Source organism: Ictidomys tridecemlineatus, chromosome 10 (assembly GCF_052094955.1).
Source record: "Ictidomys tridecemlineatus isolate mIctTri1 chromosome 10, mIctTri1.hap1, whole genome shotgun sequence".
NCBI classification, from domain to species: domain Eukaryota; kingdom Metazoa; phylum Chordata; class Mammalia; order Rodentia; family Sciuridae; genus Ictidomys; species Ictidomys tridecemlineatus.
In genome coordinates, this window is record NC_135486.1 from 8,386,466 (window position 1) to 8,406,314 (window position 19,849).

General features: G+C 42.2%; 1 protein-coding gene across 21 annotated transcripts in view; it reads left to right on the forward strand.

Annotated features, from left to right (window-relative positions):
* Positions 1-19,849, forward strand: part of Rabgap1l (RAB GTPase activating protein 1 like) — a 581,968-nt gene that overhangs the window by 552,399 nt on the left and 9,720 nt on the right. For 17 of the 21 annotated variants that reach the window (XM_078022342.1, XM_078022343.1, XM_078022355.1 and 14 more), the window contains 4 exons: positions 4,515-4,625; positions 11,974-12,078; positions 14,934-15,017; positions 19,067-19,138. In XM_078022342.1, coding sequence (XP_077878468.1) covers positions 4,515-4,625; positions 11,974-12,078; positions 14,934-15,017; positions 19,067-19,138 — 372 coding nt within the window. Of the gene's footprint in view, positions 1-396; positions 419-4,514; positions 4,626-11,973; positions 12,084-14,933; positions 15,018-19,066; positions 19,139-19,849 lie in introns of those variants that run through there. The other 4 variants (XM_040276927.2, XM_078022358.1, XR_013426383.1 and 1 more) reach the window with 3 other exon arrangements.

The following is a 19,849-nucleotide window of genomic DNA, read 5'->3' on the forward strand; positions in this document are numbered from 1 at the left end:
CTGAAGATGAACTATTTTGCAAGGCTGCTGACCTTGTCATAGAGGGAAGTTCCTCCTGCCAGCATTAATAACAATATCCACAGCTCACCCTGTAGTTGCTCATACTTCTGCAGCCAGCGTCTTCATCAGTCATAAGAGCTGCAAATAGCAGTGTGGGGAGGGAGGAGTTTGCAAGTAGAGCCTTCCTGGGTTGAGACTTGCCACTTGGCTGCCTCTAGCATACTTTATTCCATCGAATGTTCGCAGCGGGAACTTGGAGCATACGACTCTAAGAAAAAATAGCATTAACAAGTGTGTTTTGTTACTGTCATTTCCTGTATGTATTAGTAGGTGTGTGATTTCATTGGATATTCCTTTTTTTTCGATTGTCTTTGTACCTATGATTGAAAACGGTAGTTGGTCTATGACTTTTGAGGAGGTAAGTTTTTAATCTATGTGTGTCTGTATCAGCGTCTGTCTCTTTGAAAAATGCAGTATCCTCCTCCCAAAAGTTACTAAACAAACTTTCCCAGCTGTGCATTTCCTATGTAAGAGGGGAGGAACTCTTGAGGAAAGTCTACCTTCTGTGGGAATAGTGTAATTTGTGTGAGATGGAGTTTGTTTCAGACAGCGTGAGGCCAGTTTTAAGGATTATGTAAACATCATCTCCTGCACTCTTCTGAAAGGCCAGGGGAACAGTCCGCCTGTTTTGCTTACAGTCTGGGCCTTCAGCACGTCTGCTTTTGTAAACGTGCAGCCTGTCAACAACTCCAAGGTGACACAGATTATCTGGGCTGAACTGAAGTCTCTCCTGGGCGGACTTCACCAACATTCAAAATGAACATATTGCCTTTTCCAGGCCCGTCAAACCTAACTTAACTTCTTCATTCCAGTGGAAAGGCAAACTTTTTCTGAAATCAGTCAGTTCTGAAAACTGTTTCAGCTCTTGATAAGGGCTGGAAAAGCCAGCTGAGTGGTGTAATTTCTGCTGCCCCTTGATACACAGGGGCAGGTTCTTTGTTGAAAATCTCCATATGGGTGGCAGCATCTCTTTGTAGCACTCAGTAGGCATCTGTAGCACCAAACAACATGTGAGAACCCCTGGCCACCTAGGCTTGTACTTTGGAGGAGAATACTGCACTTTGGCCCTGTAGCTTGCTTTCCCACCTGTCTGTGAGTCAGAGCAGGCATCCTGACACCTCCTACCCTGCTGCTTGCTTTGCAAACACCAACCAGAAGCTTCTTGCTAAAGCAAAAGCCAGTAGGTGCGCCCCAGGCTCTTCTGCTTTTTAGCCCCTCACTTTCTCCCGGTCTTTCCCACCCACACCTGTGCCTTCAGCTGTGGGTCTCGGCAAGGCTGAAGCTGCAGTAGTCCTTGTAGTGAGAAGTTGCAGTTAGAATTTCGGCGGAACTCACTTCTTTCCTCTGTAATATATAGTTTATCAAATGTTGATCTCTAACCAATAATGAAGTAGCTCCCTGGTACATTTTTAAAATACTTGAACATAGTGCTTTCCCACAAACATCATGTGAATTTACCTGGAGATGATTTAACTCAATTCTAAGCATATTACTGTAGCCTGAAAAACTGGTAGCTGCAACATTTTCACCTGTGCCAGATTAACCTAGTTACGTAATAGAGGAAGCGTTTCTGAGGTGGAGTTCTACAGTACAGTTTTGGTAGGAGTGAGGCACTCATCTCAGGATTAGGTTTTGAAGTCGTCTTATCTTGATTTCTTGAGGGATTTATTGAGAACTGAGAAAAATCTCTTCCCCCGTAAGCAGTCTGCGTTGTGAAATCCGTTGTGTTGAAATTGTGCTGGGTGTTGCTGCTCTTCTGTCAAGAAGGAAATTTATTAAAAGTTTTGAAACATGTTTTTAAAATCTAAGTGTTCTACAAGTATATAAGTTCAGAAATAAAGATACATCAGAAATAAATATTAGCTCTCAAGAACCTGTGAGAAATTGAGTTCCTTTGGCTTGCCCAACGTTCGACTATAGAAACTCTGGCTGTGTCCCCTGGATACATAGATTAGTTCCTACGTTTATGCTGCTTTGGTAGCATGGACCCTGTGTGGGTTGAGGGGACAGACAGAATTAGATGAATACGAGTTTCCCCTACAAATACAAATAACTGTCTCTTCAGAAATAGCTGTGCCTCCGTCACAAAGGAGATCCAGTATTTCAGATGGGGTATGACCTTATAACAGGAATGGACTTAAAACAAAGTTTTATCCTTTTAGATGGAATTTAAATTCTAAATTTCCCCTTTTTTAAAAAACAAAACTTTTAAAAATCCTATTACAAATTTATTATATGTTCCAAGAAAACTTGGAAACTTTCTTTTAAAAAGGACAAAGACAATAATGAAAATAATCTACTACCCACAGTTAATATTTCTTTTTATATTGTTAAACAAATGGGATTTTCTAGCTGGGCATGGTGGCACATGCCTGTAATCCCAGCAATTCGGTAGGCTGAGGCAGGAAGATTGCAAGTTCAAAGCCAGCCTCAGCAGTTTAGTGAGACCCTGTCTCAATATAAAAAATAAAAAGGTGGGCTGGGCTTGTGGCTCAGTGGTAGAGCGCTTGCCTCGCACACATGAGGCACTGGGTTTGATCCTCATCACCACATAAAAATAAATGAATAAAATAAAGATACTGTGCCCATTTACAACTAAAAAAAAATTTAAAGAATAAAATAAAAAGGGTTAGGCATGTGGTTCAGTGGCCCGAATAATTTTCTCATTATTTGTCTTTTTTCCCCCTACAAGGTAATAAGCATTTCCTCAGATATTTTTCTCTTAATATTCTAAAACTGAAATTTTGCCACTTAAGAGTATTTAAGTGATTTGGGATTATTTCCTTTTTTTTATGTTTAGTAGATATCTTTTTCAAGAATTTTCTGATATCCCCCAACTATCTTAGTCAATTTTTTATTTCCAAAGAAAAAGATATAGTCAAGTTGGGTACACTGGCACATGCTTGTAATCCCAGCAACTCAGGAGGCTGATGAAGAAGGATCAATCGTAAATTCCAGGCCAGCCGTATTAGCAAATTAGCAAGAATTTGTCTCAAAATAAAAAATAAAAAGTGCTAGGGAATGTAGCTTAGTGGTAGAATATCCTTGGCCCAGTGTATAAAAAGAAAGGGGGAAAAAAAAAAGAAAAAAGGAAAGAAAGAAAAATAACAAAGAAAAAAAGAGAAGATGCAAAGAGCAGGTTTCTCCCCTTTCTTTCTTCTGACTGTACCTTTTAATGGATCCTCTGCCTCCATGACAACCTCAGACGTTGCCCTTATCATCTGTTTCTTAGCCCTTCTTGGGAGGTGGGGGGGGAGATGATTAGGTTCTCATGACAGACTGTTCTAAAGATAATAGAATTAACTTTGCCCCCTCTATTATACTGTGGAACACTCTCTTCTAAAACATATATTTATCTTCTGGTTTTCTTTGTGTGTGTGTGTGTTTTCCTCTCATCAGTGCTTTGTCTGCTTCTACCTCCCTTGCAGAAAAAAAAGGGGGGTTAGAAGTGTAAATCTAAACTTGGTTTTGTCACATCCAAGTCTTTCCTGTCAGCTCTGTTTTGACTTGCTTGTAATTGTAATTGCTAACAGTAGCAAAGAAAGCAGTGCTGATACTCTAGAGTAGAAGGCACTAAACTGCTCTTCTGAGACTAGATATAAACATAGCAGACTCACAACCTCTAGTGAAGGGGAGACCTTAGTTCGTAAGCATCAGACACTTGGTTGTTTCATCATATAACTTTGCTTCAGATTTTTTTCTGGGAGCAGAAAAAAATGAAAAAACTTTTTTTATTTTTTAATGGGGGGGAAAGAATCCCAGCTTAGTAATTTATTTTACCCAAAGTCTTTTTAATCTGAAGGAGCAAAATAGATATTTAGAAGACTTTTTAGGGGGACTTTTATTGTTACTAACACAAAAGTAGATTGTATTCAGAAAAGTCAGTGTCCTCTCACTCACAGAATAAAAAATATCAGCTGATAGCAAGTCACAAGCCCAAGTATCTAGACTCTTGATTTAGTGTTCTTAAATATTCTCAATCATCTTGAACCCAGATCTTGGAAAACAATTTGGAGAAATGTCTAGTGTCATCCCTGCCGCGTCTTACCATTTCTCGTCAGGTCCAGGGTGGAGTTATTGTGCATGTGTCCAAGAATTGCTTGTCGTCTGCATTCTAGGTCTGTGTGGGAACTTCATGGGATCGCGGGTATGTTTGGACACACTGCTGTTTGTGGTCCACATTTCATGATGAGTCACTCTGGGGGGCGTAAAGGGCGTAAAGGACAGTCGCAAGCTGCACCGGGTAGAGTTCCGCAGCCGCACCGCTAGCCAGACGCTGCTGTTGCCCAGGCAGAGGCCCGCCTCCCTGTGCCACTGCGCCTTCTCCTTTTACACCTTTGGAAGTTCACTTTGTTGGTGTTGCTTGTTTTTCCTCACCAGTTGCTTCTGCTTCCATTTCTGCTGGTGCCTGCAGGCACTCATGCCCACCTCTGGCTCTTGCTCTTTTTGTACAGAGGGAGAACCGAAGATTACAGGAGGCCAGCATGAGGCTGGAGCAGGAGAATGATGACCTCGCCCATGAACTGGTAACCAGCAAAATCGCTCTGCGGAATGACTTGGATCAGGTAAATCTGTCACTCATGAGGTAGACATGAGAGTAACTTCCTCAAGGGGGAGGACCAGGTAGTTCTCACCGCATTCCCAGGCTCGCTGTTCTTGAGTGTGCTGCCTGGTAGATGGATGGTGGCTGGCAGTGGGGAGGGCAGCTCACGCTAACTGGAGAGAGCGGAAACCCCTCACCTTTGAGAATGGGTGGCTCATTTCCAAAAGGCATGTCTGACACTGATTTTTATACCTCTGAATTTCTCTAGCATCTCTTCTCTTTATCAGTATTTTTCTAAACCAAAAACTGCCCATATAATTATCAAAGAGTAGCAGAGTATACTATTGCCACCCTGACATCGTAGGCACCTTGCTGCTTGTTCCAATAATAAATGTGAAGTTTTACATGAAGTGCTAGCATTAAATGTTGGATTGTCGAATTGGCAGGCATCTTAGTGGCTGAGAGCTAGAGAGCCTGCACGTGAATCTCTTGGCACCCCCGACTTGCCAACCATGTGACCCTGGGCAGTCCTTTAGCTGCTTGTAGGTGCAAAAGTGTCTACCCTGGAGGGAAGATGTGAGAGTTAAGCTAAAGCACTTATAGTACGTGTTCAACACACCTTCGCTGTTGCTAAGAGATCTCTAATGCTATAACTTCCCTTGTTCATTCCCAAAATGTTGACAGTATTAGAACTTCCTGTTGCTACTGCTAGCATTTCCTGAGATGATTGGCAAGGTGGAAGCAATCTTGTGCAGACTTAGAATTTTTACTCTTTTTTTTTTTACTTCTAAAAAATAAATATTGCCAATGGTGCAGGGTTAGAAAAATTGAGACTTAGACTGTTGAAGGAAAGAAAAAGTCATTGTCTGTGCTTTAACTTTGCATTGACAGTATTTAAAACACAAGTCCACTGATAATATAATCTGCTTATGTGTTCATAATTGAAGCATGTGGTGTTGCCCACTGGTAGAGCTCTTGTGCTCAAAGCACTAGGTTTGATCCCCAGCACTGCAAAAATAAATGAATAAAAATAAAGTTGGTAGAAGTAGTTTCTGTCACATCTTTTCCTCATATAAACAACTAATTTTTTAAAGCTCAAAAGCTTTAACCATAGTAAGGTGGGAGATAAACATAAATATTGAGGAAATGGTGCTAATAAGGAAGGAAGGAAGCTGCGCAGGGAGGGGGAGGCGGTCGGCACTAAAGGAAGTTTGATTTCTATTTTTCTGTGCTGGGCATTAAACACAGGGCTTCATGCATGCTGAGCAAGCACTATACCACTGAGCTACACCTTCAGCCTCCGGGTATAGTTGGTACAAAGCAGAACAACTATGCTGTTTGGGACACAGAAATAGAACAGTAGTCCATTTGGAAAATATTTGGTCCTTTTAATCACAAATTCCATGTGGAAGTTGATTGAAATGAGATGAGGGAAGTGTGACCAAGACCCAGCACCAAGACAAGGGTCCCAGCAGGGCCAGCCTCAGCCTGACCACATACTGCAGTGCTAGTCTGGGCTCTGTATTAGCTTCCCAAACGGTGTGGTTCACCCCCAAATCTGCCAGGTTGAATCTTTGACCACTGATCATGTTCTTAAGATGGCTAAATGAAAAAAAAAAATGTAAGGAGTTGAACTCAGAGGGGCGCAATGAAGTGAAGAGAGCTTGAAAGTTGTTTGAGAAATGTGTTTGGTGGTACCTGTTAAGTCTTGTAATAAGATGTAAGCAAATAATAAAATTAATTTTTTAGATTTAATTTTTTTCTCTCTCCGTATTTATTATTGGCTCATTATAGTTGCACATAATGGTGGGATTCATTGTTACATATTCATTCATGCACACAGTGTGAAGTACAGTTTGGCCAATATCGCTCCTAGCACTTGCCCCTCCCTCCTTCACCTCTTACCACTCCCTGGTCCCTTTCCTGTACTGATCTCCCTTTTATTTTCATGAGATCCACCCCTCCCTTTCTTTTCTTTTCCCTCTCTAGCTTCCACGTATGGAGAAAACATGAGACTCTTGACCTTCTGAGTTTGGTTTATTTCACTTAACATAATGGTCTCTAATTCTATCCACTTGCCTGCAAATGCATAATTTCATTTTTCTTTATTGTGTGTGTATCATATTTTCTTTATTGGTGGACACCTCGACTGTTTCCATAATTTGGCTATTGTGAATTGTGCTGCTATAAACACAGGTATGCATTTATTTCTATAGTATAATGCCTTTAATTCTTCAGGATAAGTATCAAGGAGTGGCACATCTGGGTCATATGGTGGTTCCTTGCCTAGTCTTTTGAGGAGCCTCCGCATTGATTTTCATAATAGTTGTACTAATTTACTGTCCCACCAACAATGTAAAAGTATTACTTTTTCTCCATATTCTCTCTAGCATTTATTATTATTTGTATTCTTGATGACCATTATTCTGACTCCTGAGATGAAATCTCTGTAGTTTTGATTGGCATTTCCTTAACTGCTAACAGTGTTGAACATTTTTTCATATAGTCGTTGGCCGTTTGTATTTCTTCTTTTGAAAAGTGTCTGTTTAATTCATTTGCCCATTTATTAATTGGGTTATTTGATTTTGGAGTGTGAAGTTATATGAGTTCTTTATAATTTTTAGATATTAATCCAGGAGCTAGCAAAGATTTTCTCCCATTCTGTAAGTTCTCTCTTCATTTTCCTAATGATTTCCATTGCTATGCAGAAGCTTTTTAACTTGATGCCATCCTAGTCTTGGCTTTATTTCCTGATCTATAGGGGTCATATTGAGAAAGGTGTAGCCTCTGCCTATATGTTGGAGTGTTGACCCATGTTTTCTTCTAGGATTTACAGAGTTTCTGATCTAATTCCTAGATCTTTAATACACTTTGAGTTGAATTTTATGATAGGGTAAAAAATAAGGATCTAGTCTCATTCTTCTACATATGAATAATCAGTTTTCCCAGCACCATTTGCTAAAAGGGCTGTCTTGAGCCAGGCCCGGTAGTGCACACAATAATCCAGCAGCTTGGGAGGCTGAGGCAGGAGGATGAAGAGTTCAAAGCCAGCCTCAGCAATTTAGTGAGGCCATAAGCAACTCAGTGAGAAGCTGTCTCTAAATAAAATATTTTAAAAGGTCTGGGGATGTGGCTCAGTGGTTAAGTGCCCCTGAGTTTAATCCCTGGTATCCTCCTCCCCTCCCAAAAAAGGGCTGTCTTTTTCCCAGTGCATGGCTTTTGGTACCTTTGTCAAGGAACAGATGGCTGTTCCTTGTAGATGTGTGGGCTTTTCTCTGTGTCTTCTATTCTGCACCATTGTGTATGTGTCTGTTTTTATGCTAGTACCATGCAGTTTTGTGACTATTGCTCTGTAGTATAATTTCAAGTCGGGTATTATGATGCCTCCAGCGTTGCTTCTTTTGTCTTAGAATTGCTTTGACTATTCTCAGTCATTTTTTCTTATGAATTTTAGGACTGGTTTTTTTGTTGTTGTTGTGGTTCTGTGAAGAAGGTAATTGGTATTTTGATGAGGATTGCAATGAGTCTGTGTATTGCTTTTGGTAGTATGGACATTTTAATAATATTAATTCTGCCTGTCCATGAACATGGAAGGTCTTTTCATTTTCTGAGGTCTTCTTTAATTTCTTTCTTCAAAGTTCTCTAGTTTTAATTGTGGAGTTCTTTCACCTTCTTGTTAGATTTATTCCTAGGTATTTTTTTTTGAGACTATTGTGAATGGAATTGCTTTCCTGATTTATTTCTCAGCAGATTCATTGTTGGTTCATGGAAAAACCATGGATTTTTTAATGTTGATTTTCGTGACCTCCTATTTTGCTGAATGTGTTTATTAGCTCTAGTTTTTTGGTGTCTTCTAAGAATAGGATCATATTATCTGCAAAAAGTGATAATTTGACTTCTTCTTTTCCTATTTTTATCCCTTTTATAAAATTAATTTTGTACTGAGTACCTAGTGTGTGCTAACCACTATATGTGGCTATTTATAAGCATTATCTCATTTACTCTTTTTAATGAGCCCATGAAGCATGTATTTTAGGTCCACTATTTAAAATGAGGAAATTGATCTAACTATACTTGAACTTGGAAAGCTATGCTAAAAAGTAGAGATTTAGTAAAAAAAAACTGCATTGATTATTGTTTACTGCAGTGTAACTTAGAAGAATAAAAAGTAGAAATAAAGTGCATGTTCAGTATTGGGGGAGAACGATAGTGTACCTATATCTTTTTGGAATAATTTTTGAACCAATGGGATTGGAAAAACACTGTGCAATGGGATATGGGTGTTATGTAGGAAAATACTATACATAGCTTTAATCATCAGATAAATGTTATTTTAAAAGTCAGTTCACCTCCAAGAGAATCCTTTTTGTGGATCAGTCTGAAATGGCTGCAATTATAGACACTCCTGACATCATTGAATCCTTGACTGCCTCGCGTGGGCACCACATCCATCCCTAAAGGAAGGACTCCAGCATTCCTTCCTTTTCTCCCTTTTTTCTTCCCTCTTGACTCTCTCTTTCAGAAAAGTAGTAATAATCTAGATCCTCCATTTTGAAGCCAATTATCTAAATGAAAGATAAAACTGCTCTTTATGCTTATCTCCTCCTAGCCTCTGATTTTGCAGTTTCTGCCCCAGCAGAGGTTTAAGTGCCTATCCAACAGCCATCCCTACAATTCAGGTGTCCTGCCCTTGGTCCTTACAGAAGGGCACCATCACCTGAGAAGGACACCGGCCTCACCTCCTTCCCCCTTCTTTGGAGTCCCAGCTTACCAAAATCACTTCTCTCAACCCAAACAGCAAAATTTGGGCAAACATTTAGTAGACATGAAAGCAGACTGTACCTGAGACAAGATGGGAAATAAACACACACTCCTAGTTATTAGGTACTTTCTCTAAACCAAGCATTCTCCACCCTTATTGTTGTAGTCATGGCTTTACCCTCCAGGGCACCAGGCACCAAAGGCGGTCAGTTTCCCTTTGACAGGAAGATCTCTCTCGACTCCTTAGATAAGAATTTCTGAGGTTAGTGATGAAAAGGCATCTCCAATTCAATTTCTGATGCTACTTGCTCTCAGGCCCTCCCTGCCCTTCCCTGTTCTCAGGGAACAAAAAGAAGAGAGAGAATTGGTACCTTCGCACTGAAGACTGAGCTCCTTCTAACTGGAGTTCTTAGACCAGAAGCTGTAGGTGATAAGTACTGTTTTCTCTGAAGTTGAACAACTGCCTGGCTGATTTCTGAAAACTCCTCATCCCTGATTTTGACCAAACCTTTCATCAAGGGCAGTGGGTTCACAACCTCGGCACACAGGGCAGAGCTTGTTTTGCGCGTAGGTTGATGTCACAGGAGCCTTGGTTGCAGTCTGAGCTCTCAGCATCAGTAAGACGTCTTAAGACACACACATGTGATTAGAAGACTTAAAAATGATGGAGTTCCACTCAGTCCCACTGTCAAATTGTAAGGAACGTTTTATAATTTGGGTTCAAAAGTAGAATTTACATAACTATCTGTTTAGTATTATTTTCACTTGACATGAGAGATACCTTGAGGTGGAGCAGCTGGATGTTTAAAGATCCAGAAGCCTGCTTTTAGAGGAAACTTAGGTTATTTCAGATATGATCCTATTTTGATGGGCACAGTTGTTCTCACTTTATTATTCAGCACTAAGGAGAAGCTTTGGCTGCGGCTTCCTAGGAAACCGTGAGACTCCTCTTCACTTAGCACCCATGACTGTTGCTGTGGGGTTAGCTATGCTAACAGTCAGAGTAGGGAGGCCTGAGCTTCACCTAATGAGGACTCTTCAACAGAAAATGAGTAAATGAAACGAATAGGGCCTTCAACATGAGTGTTCAAGTGTTTCTAAAAAGAGTTCCTCAGGGAAGTGTTTTTCCCCTTTTCTTATAGAGGTTTCCAAAACTAAAACAGCTGGATATACTGCAGGATTCAAAAAGCATGCTACTGAAGTCAAAGTGGCATTGCCTACTCCTGCTGCGGTAGACCTTGAACCAGCGGGCTGGGGTTAGAGGGCCATAGAGTCTTTTCCACCTTCACTACCCAATCTTTCCAAATGCTCTGGAAGCAAGAGTTATTACCACTGAGCCAGGAGGCTCTGGACCTAGGTGCCAGCAAGCACAGAGAAGCAGGGCTGCGCTCTCTGCCAGTATCCAGCAGACTGTGCTGGCCCGGCCATCTGGGCGTGGGGGAGATATGGCAAACACAGACAGAAGCCACCTGGCCAGTTTGCATGATTCTTGGACAACCTTTGGCTGCTGTCAGCCAGGGATGGCTTCTTCACATAGCTGCCTCTCCTCTGCCTCGGGAGTCTTTCTGCTGGACTCATCCTGTGGCCCTCTGCCACCTCCACTGCACACAGGCTGCTTCTGCAGGGACTTAGGGAACATTGGTTTATTCACTGAGGACTTGGGGAAAACCTGCCCCTGTCCCCGTGTGGGTGTGGTGCTGGGGAAATGGTGAAGAGCAGAGGAGACATGGTTCCTCCTGGAGTTAGAGTGCAGTGGGCGAGACGCACCTCACACATGGAGCTGTCCTAACATGCTACCAGGGAGACTGGAGAGGCGTGGCAGGGGGCCCGTCCAGATGGCAGTGAATAGGGTGGGTCTCAGGTCACACTTCAGTGCTGTGCAAATGTGTGGCTGGCACCTGAGGATGAGGTCGGGGTCCTGGCATGTAAATAAGACAGTGTCCCCTCAGTTACACACACACCCCAGAGGGCTCTCTGTCCCAGGCAGAACCAGCCTGCTCTCAGCAGGCACGCCCTGGCACCCTGAAAACAGCCTGGAGTCTGGTTTCTGCTTTGGTTTCCCACTCGACTCTCTCTGTCTTGGGTTTTGGTTTTAATTTCTCCCTGCTATACTGACTGACCAGTCTGAGCGGCTTGTGGGCCAGTTAACCGCAAGCCTGGCCTTCGAGTTTTCTCACTTGATTGCTGTCTGTGGACCCACCTGTCCACTTGCCTTCTCTGAATCCTCCCCATGCACTGCCATTTGGAAGCACATCTGAGAATGTGGGAGAAGGGTGTGGAAAGAGAATGGGCTTCGGTGTCATTCAAATTTGAATTCAGATCATAACTGTCATTTTAGATGTGTGACCCCAGACGATGTATTTGGTCTAGCCAAATCTCACTGTCATTAGCTGTAAAGGTGTTGTTGTGAGAATTAGGAATAATGTGTACCAAGTACCTGGCATGTAGATGGTCAGAGAAAGCAGCCCCCGCCACAACCCTGCAGTGAGCTGGGAAGAGAAGAAGGACTTGAGGTAGCTGTAGGACAGGGTACCTGGGGACAGGGTGTGGAGAAGGTATGCGTGCGCATATTCGCCTTCTTTATGGCTGTGATGTGCCCTGGCTTGCAGGCAGAGGACAAGGCAGATGTGTTGAATAAGGAGCTCCTCTTGACCAAGCAGAAGCTGGTGGAGACTGAGGAGGAGAAGAGGAAGCAGGAGGAAGAGACTGCCCAGGTAAAGGTGTTCACGGGCTTTTCTGCACACGGGAGATTGGCAGGGAGTTACGAATATTGTAAAAAAAAAAAAAAAGTGACATTTATTCCAAGTCGGGGTGAAGTTGAAGTGTGCTGAGGGTATTGGAAGAGGAGGCGGCATTTCTGCTCTCAATAGCTTTCAGGAATGTGCCTTCACTGAGACATCTCAAAGGAGTGTTGAGTCTTCTCTGAGTTTAGTAACTTGCAGCTGTGATCCAAGAGCTCTGACAGTCTGGAAGTTTCATGTCCTGCATCCAAAATCATTAACTCTTTGGAAGCACTTCATGGCATTGTCACACCGAAAGCCACTGTGGCCTCTGCTGGGACTGCTACAGACCTCTGCCTCAGTCCCCCTAACTCCTCTGACTCATGCCTTAGAAAAGGGAGCCTCAACATTCCCAGCAGAGCTCCGGGTCCTAACCCCTGGGGAAACGTAAAAGCCCTCTGGAAGCCGGTGTTGAAGCTGGTGCCCTATGCTCTTTGTGGGAGCCAGGAGCAGGTGAGTGGCGGTCTCCATGTGGAGGAGGAGTGCAGGCTCAGGTGAGGGTGAGGGACCTCTGCTCGGAGCCGGAGCTTCCTGCTTCCCTAGGCCCAGAGGCCGCCCACCGTTGCCTCGCCCACCGTTGCCTCGCCCACCGTTGCCTCCCCCTTGGGCCCAGCCAGCGGCGGAGGACTGGATTACCTGGTAGAGTGTCTTCACAAATGACTGAAGTCTACTGCCCAGAGCTTGCTTGATGTAACTACCTTATATAGTGAGGAAATTTCTTAAATCATGATTAGTGAATTTCATTCTAAGGTATTAATAGTTAGTGCTAAACATAAAACAGAATAGAAATCCTTTCAAAGACTTTCATCCAGAAAAAAATTACACATAGAGAGAGGTGCCATTTTGCACCTTCCAGGACTTATAAAACATATTCTGTGACGTTTTTTCCCTGCTGGAATATGTTAAAATGAGTCTTTGGCATTTAGTGTGATCCAAGTTTTTTCTTTTTTAAAAAACTTCCTCAAAAAACTTTGAGGGCTGATAGATTCTCCAGGCCTCCTGATGTGTTTTGTTTTCTTCTCTACCTCTGGCTTTCTTTGACCCCTTTAGTACTTTCAGGGAAGAAGACACTATTGGCAAATGAATTAACCCACACTCTGCCTGCCCCATGGCTCTGCGACACACACCAGCCCAGCGGAGGGGCAAGAGCCTACGTGTGGCCAGAGCAAAGCCAGATGCTTCATGGTGTCTTCCCTTCACCCTGTCTTGGTTATTGTGATGATGGTACTTGTACCGTGTACCTTACTCTTATTTGTCACCTGAGGAAGCTATGGCTTAGAAAAACTTGCTCCAAGCCTCTGAGCTGCCTGAGTCGTCTTAAAGTCAGTGAGGCCTTATTACAGGAAGGGACATAAATATTGTTTATGTCCAATGTTATGTAAAATAGAGAATAGAGACTTCTATAAACAGCTGCGTTTGAAGCAGTATAAAAAATACAAGTTGTTTTTAGGATTTTAGAATGTAACAAATATGAAGAAATTCAGAAATCTTCTAATGATAGAATCCAATTGTAAATTATTAATTTATGAATTAGCAAGTGTAGAATATTCCCTATGAATACTTTGGGGGCTGGGCATGGTGGCACATACCTATAATCCCAGGTACTTGGGGGACTGAGGCAGGAGGATGCAAGTATGTAGCCAGTCCAGGCAACTTAGTGAGACCCTGTCTCGAAATAAAAAATAAAAAAGATCTGTGGCTGTGACTCATAGGTGAAGGGCTTGCCCTGCAGCAAGCATGAAACCGTGGGCTCAATCCCCAGTGCCAGGAAAATAAAATGGGATTCTTCTCTCCAGGGTTCGTCCCTTTATTCTGATTATGTACTTAGGACCAACCAGAGTTGTTTTTTGTTGTTTATTTGGCCAACTTGGCAGAATTGAATTCTTTCTTTTTTATCTGGTGGCACCTGAATTTTTTCATCACTCAGTCTTCCTCTGTACCCAGAATTCTACAGCCTCTGGGCTGTCAAGAAACTGTGGTTGTAGCCGGACACAGTGGTGCACACCTGCAATCCCAGCAATTTGGGAGGCTGAGGCAGGAGGATCTCAAGTTCAAGGACAAACTTAGCAACTTAGTGAGTCACTCTCAAAAAAGGGCGGGTTTAGCTCAGTGGTTAAGTGCCCTGGGTTCCATCCCCAAAGCCAAAAACAAAAGCAAAAAAAAAAACAAAAAAAAAACAAAAAAAAAAAAACTGTGTTTTTGAGCATGACATTGGTCATTTAGCTCTTCAGGGACCTTAGTCAGCACATGCAGGTTGTGTAGCTTGTGCTCCTCCTGAACTCACGACCAGAATCCCCTGTCCCTCCCTAGAGTCTCATCTCATCTCTTCCCGACTCCAGAACCTCTTGACCCTGCTTTCCGAAAGGGAGCAATGACGGAGGGGACTGTTAACACAAGGTCCAAAGTTTTTCTCCTTAATTTATAACATAGTGTCAAGAGTGAAAAACTTAGCCTGCAATGTTGCCTGGATATATTTTAGTTTACACTTAAAATGAAGACGGTGTCTAAGTGGACACTTAGAGGCAATATGCTTACCAGGCAGGCAGTGAGCATAAGCAGCTTTATAATAGCATGGCTCATATCTTTTCTTTACAGAAAAGAAAGATCTCTGTGTCTCTGGAGATGCTTGGGTTTTCAGATTATCGAGATGCAGCTTCAGTGAGGAAAATGTGCATAGCCGTGGTTGTTACCATTGTCTCTGACCATGAATCAAGAAGACATGAATGTAGGTGTCTTAAGAAATTTATTAAGATTTTTGCTGAATCGTGCTGTTTCTCCTTCCTTTCTAGCTAAAAGAAGTATTCAGGAAACAGCTAGAGAAGGCAGAGTATGAGATTAAGAAGACCACAGCCATCATTGCTGAGTATAAACAGGTATTATGCCACTGTGGATTTTGTTGTTATAAAAGTAATTGCCTTTTACTTTTGTTTTTTGTTTGTTTTTAGAGTTTCCAGAACAGTCTTCCAATTTATTAAATCTGTGCCTCACTCTCTCCTAAAACAGGCAGTGATTGAACCTGTTGGCTGGTAACATGGGAGGTTTAATTGACAAACAAACCATTGGTTGTTTTAACACTGTTTGGAACCATAATTGCCATTGGGATCCAGCTTCTGCCTTACTGAGAAGCTAATTTACAATGGATCTCACTGGGGACATTTGCCACTTTGCAAAGTTTAGTGATTGTATCAAATGGCAATAGCTAGGGGATCCATGTATCCTTTGCAATTAAAGAACAGAATGAGGCCCTTTTTTTTTTTTCACTGTGGCTACATGGCCTGACCCAGTGTAGGCCCCCACTAGTGGGAGGCTTTCTACTATGCACCTTAAAATTCTCTTTTTAACAGAGAGCTTGCTCTCCTTGGAAATCTCTCTCTCTCCTGTCACCAGGGTGGCCCCAGAACGCTTCTCATTCTACTCCAGGTACATCTTGCTGTCTCTCCTTTTGGCTGGACATGGCAAGGGCCCTCTCAGTTCTGAGAAACCTGAGTTGGCTCCTCACATTCTAGGTTTCCAGAATTAATTAAATACCATGCGCTGCCTTCAGATCCAAGGGTTTCCCTGAGATCATCTGTCTCACAAAACCAAACTAAAATAGTAATGCATACTATTTTAGTTTGGTTTTGATGGTTTTTTTTTTAATTTTTTATACCAGGGATTGAACTCAGGGACACTTGACCACTGAGCCACATCCCCATCCCTATTTTGTATTTTCATTAGAGACAGGGTCTCACTGAGTTGCTTAGCACCTTGCCTTTGCTGAGGCTGCCTTTGAACTCGCAATTCTCCTGTCTCAGCCTCCTGAGCTACTGGGATTACAGGCATGTGCCGCCATGCCTGGCTTGATGTTTTTGTTTTGTTTTGTTTTTGTCTATAAGTGAAATTTATGTTTTTGTAGAAAGTTGGGGAAATGCAAAAAAGCACAAAGAAAACAAACCTCCCTCAATCTTGCCACCTACATAATCTCTATAATGTTGAGTATGTAGCATTGCTATATAAATAAATTGCTACATAAATAAATTTATAATGTATATAAACAGGATGGCTGTACTGTTTATTCTGTTTCTTGGAAGTAGCTTTGATCTGCTTCATATATCATGAACTTCTTTTCATAAGGTTTCCTCATATGCATGAAACATTTCTTAGAAATAAGATTTCAGAGCATTCTTACTCTCCTTTATAATAATGTGCTTATTTTATGCTTGCTACTTGTAAAGCTTAATAATTCAGGGGGCCCAAGATGAATTAATCTAATCTCTCTCCTAGAAGCTTATTTTGTCATAGGGAGGTCAGACCTAAGCAGGAATAAGAGGAAAGGAACTTTCTCCCTGTGGGCAATGAGGAGGCCCTTCCAGAGCTGGGATAGCTTGAGTGGCTTCAAGGCTGCGTGAGAGTTGGATATGTGCAGACAGTGGAGGATGGGGTGCAAATGGTGGGAAGAGGGAAATGGAAGGCACAGAGGTAGGCTAGTGAACACAGAAAACGTTTTATGTGGTAAGAGATTCGAGTACAGAAGAGAAGCACCACTTTGCTGGGGCCCAGATCCAGGACGGTCTTCAGGTTGGGCATAGCTGTCTAGTTTTTGTTGTTGTAGTAGGAATTTTTAAGCAGGAAAATGGCATGCTCAGGGATACGTATTGGCACTACTCTAAACCCAGTGAGGAATGTGGAACCAAAGGGAGACATCCACAGGCAAGGACATAGACCATGAGAGGCTAATGTCACAAAGTGAGAAGAAATAGGGAGAAATAGGAAAAATTGGGCCCTGAACTAAAATAAGCAATAGTGAAAACAGAAGAGGGAGATGTCAAATATAGCCCCCCGCCCTTTTTTTCTGCTAGACAAGGGAAAACCTGGAAGGCATCCAGGCACTTTGACTTTGGGTAACTAAGACATGGTGGTTAGATATGAACTAATGCAAGGAGCATTTAAGACCATGGCTGTAAAACTCGCCATCACTGCAAATGCATTACCTCATGGTCCTGTGACACCACAGGTGGCCACAGCCTACCATACTCTTCAAACAGTAATCCTTGGCCCTGGACTTTACATTCCCTGGTAAGAATCCATAATATAAAAGCCAACAGACCCATCTCCTCAAAGACGATTAGGAGAGGCTGGGGATGTGGCTCAAGTGGTAGCGCGCTCGCCTGGCATGCGTGCAGCCCGGGTTCGATCCTCAGCACCACATACAAACAAAGATGTTGTGTCCGCCGAAAACTAAAAAAAATAAATATTAAAATTCTCTCTCTCAAGAGCCTTGTAATGATTTGAACAACCAATAAAAAAAAAAAAAATTCTCTCTCTCTCTCCCCTCTCTTTCACTCTCTCTAAAAAAAAAAAACAAACAAACAAACAAAAAAAAACGATTAGGATATAAAACATAACCAATGCATTCTGTAGTGGGAACTGGCTGTTACTAATTCTATTTCTGAATGCTCTGGTTTACATAAAAGGGGAGATGGTTTGCACAAATGAGCAGGGAAATCCCTTCTTTTTCTGTGTACGTGTGGTACTGGGGATTAAACCAGGGCCTGGCATATGCTAGGCAAGTGCTCTGCCACTGAGCTGCATCCCCAGCCCTTTTTATCTTTTGTTTTGAGGCAAGGTCTCACCAAGTTGCCCATGCTGGCCTCCAGCTTTCAATTCTCCTGCCTTAGCCTACCCAGTTGCTGGTATTACAGGTGTGTGCCACTGTGCCCAGCAGACCCTTCTTTTTAACATCAGTTTAAATACAGTCCTATGAATTATTTGCCAGGTTTAGATCTGGAGAAATTGGAAGCTTAACTCAACAAGCAAGACTTGGCTTTGAGCTATTTTTTAGTAATGAGATTTTTATAAATGTGTTTTGATGGGAAATAGATCAGACATGTTTCTATTCTAATTTCTTCTTTAAAATTTGACATCCCCTGTTTCTCATCCATTTTTCTATTTTATTGTTTGCTTTTTATTTTTTTAATTTATTTTTATCCATTTTTTTAAAAGATTTTTATTTTAGTCAATGAGGGGATGCATTTTTTAAGCAGAAATTTTCTCCTTTGAAAGCACTTATTTCTATTTGTTCTTGGTACTTATCAGCACCTTATTTCAGAATTAATAATAATAACGGATTTTACTCCATAGGTGCTTTGTATTGGTCAGATGCCATGTAGTGCTGAGCCCTTCACATGCATCTTTCTCACTTGGTTATTACAGCACAGTACTGTGCAGTCACAAGGGAACTAAGTCTTAGAAAGATGAATGAGTTTGCCAAGGAGTACATAGATATAAGTAGTAGAGCTGGATGGGCTTTAAACTCACAGTTCGACTCCAGTATTGAAGCTTTTCATTTTATTTGGAGACAGGGTCTCACTAAGTTGCTTAGTGCCTCGCTAAAGCCAAAGCTCCCAAATCACTGGGATTATAGTCATGGACCACCGCACTGGCTCTGAAGCTTTTAATTTCTGTGCTGTTTCCCAAACTCTTGATCAGAGTTTTATTTTAATCAGTTTTTATTTTCTAATAATTGTAACTTTTATTCACTCTGCTGCTACTTAAGGAAACTAATGATTGGAAAGAGACTTTTTCTGTGGCTGGATGGGAGCTGTAGGATCTGTTCCTGGTTCAAAATTCTTTTCTTCAATTTGTACAAAGTAGATACTCAGCAAGGCCAAAAATTCATTGGAACTCATCACAGAAAGCTAGTGATAGCAAGAAACCCAATCTACGCCAGTGTCTTGTTTCTGTGGATGAAGGCAGAGTCTCCACAGGAGATGCCCAGGCTTCTGTTGCTTGTTTCAAAAGTGACCGGCATTTGCAGGGCTGCTCATTTGCAAGATTTCTTCTAGGAGCAGATCTGCTCAAGGCCTTTATGGGTTGCTAAGCAGATGTGTGCATGTGCTCACTGCAGGCGTATCTAGTAAAGAGCCTCTTTTATTTGCCTTAGATCTGTTCCCAGTTAAGTACCCGGCTGGAGAAACAGCAAGCAGCCAGCAAAGAGGAGCTGGAAGCTGTGAAGGTAAGCAGGGAGCCAGTTCTGGGACCATCTCTGCTCCACACTTGGTCTTGCATGTACCTGAAAGTCTGCCTTCCCCATTTGGTATTAAAGGATTTCAACATGTGAAGAGTAGTGTATCTCTCTTTGACCTGGGGTACAGCTGTCTTCTTGACCAGGTGACAGGTGATGCTCCATAAATCTTACAGGAAGGCAGAAGCTGGTACCAGGAAGGAAAAGATGGTTTGACCACTGTCACTAGAGGTCCCTGAGCCATGTGGCTTTGGTATAAGGTGGGGCCTGGGAGTCCTCAGCAGCCCACCTGTGTCTGAATGGTGCAGCTTCAGTTTGGGACTCAGTAGGATCATCCTGTCACTCTCTTGAACAGTGAGCACTGTGACACTATAGAATTTGGCTGGAAAACATGTTCATAACTGACTCATTCTTCAACCAATTTTTTTTTTTTTTTGGTGTAGATGGACACAACACAATGCCTTTATTTTTATGTGGTGCTGAGGATCGAACTCAAGTCCCACCCGTGCTAGGCGAACGCTCTACCGCTGAGCCAGAATCCCAGCCCCTCAACCAAATTTTTAGTGGTTTGTTTTTAAAAAACAAAACAGTAGCATTTATTTTTATGTTGCCCCCTGGTGGTAGAAGTCCTTATGTTATGGCTCTCTTTGAAAAAAGGTGATTGCTTATTCTTCAGAAAATGGACTTACTGCTGATCATACC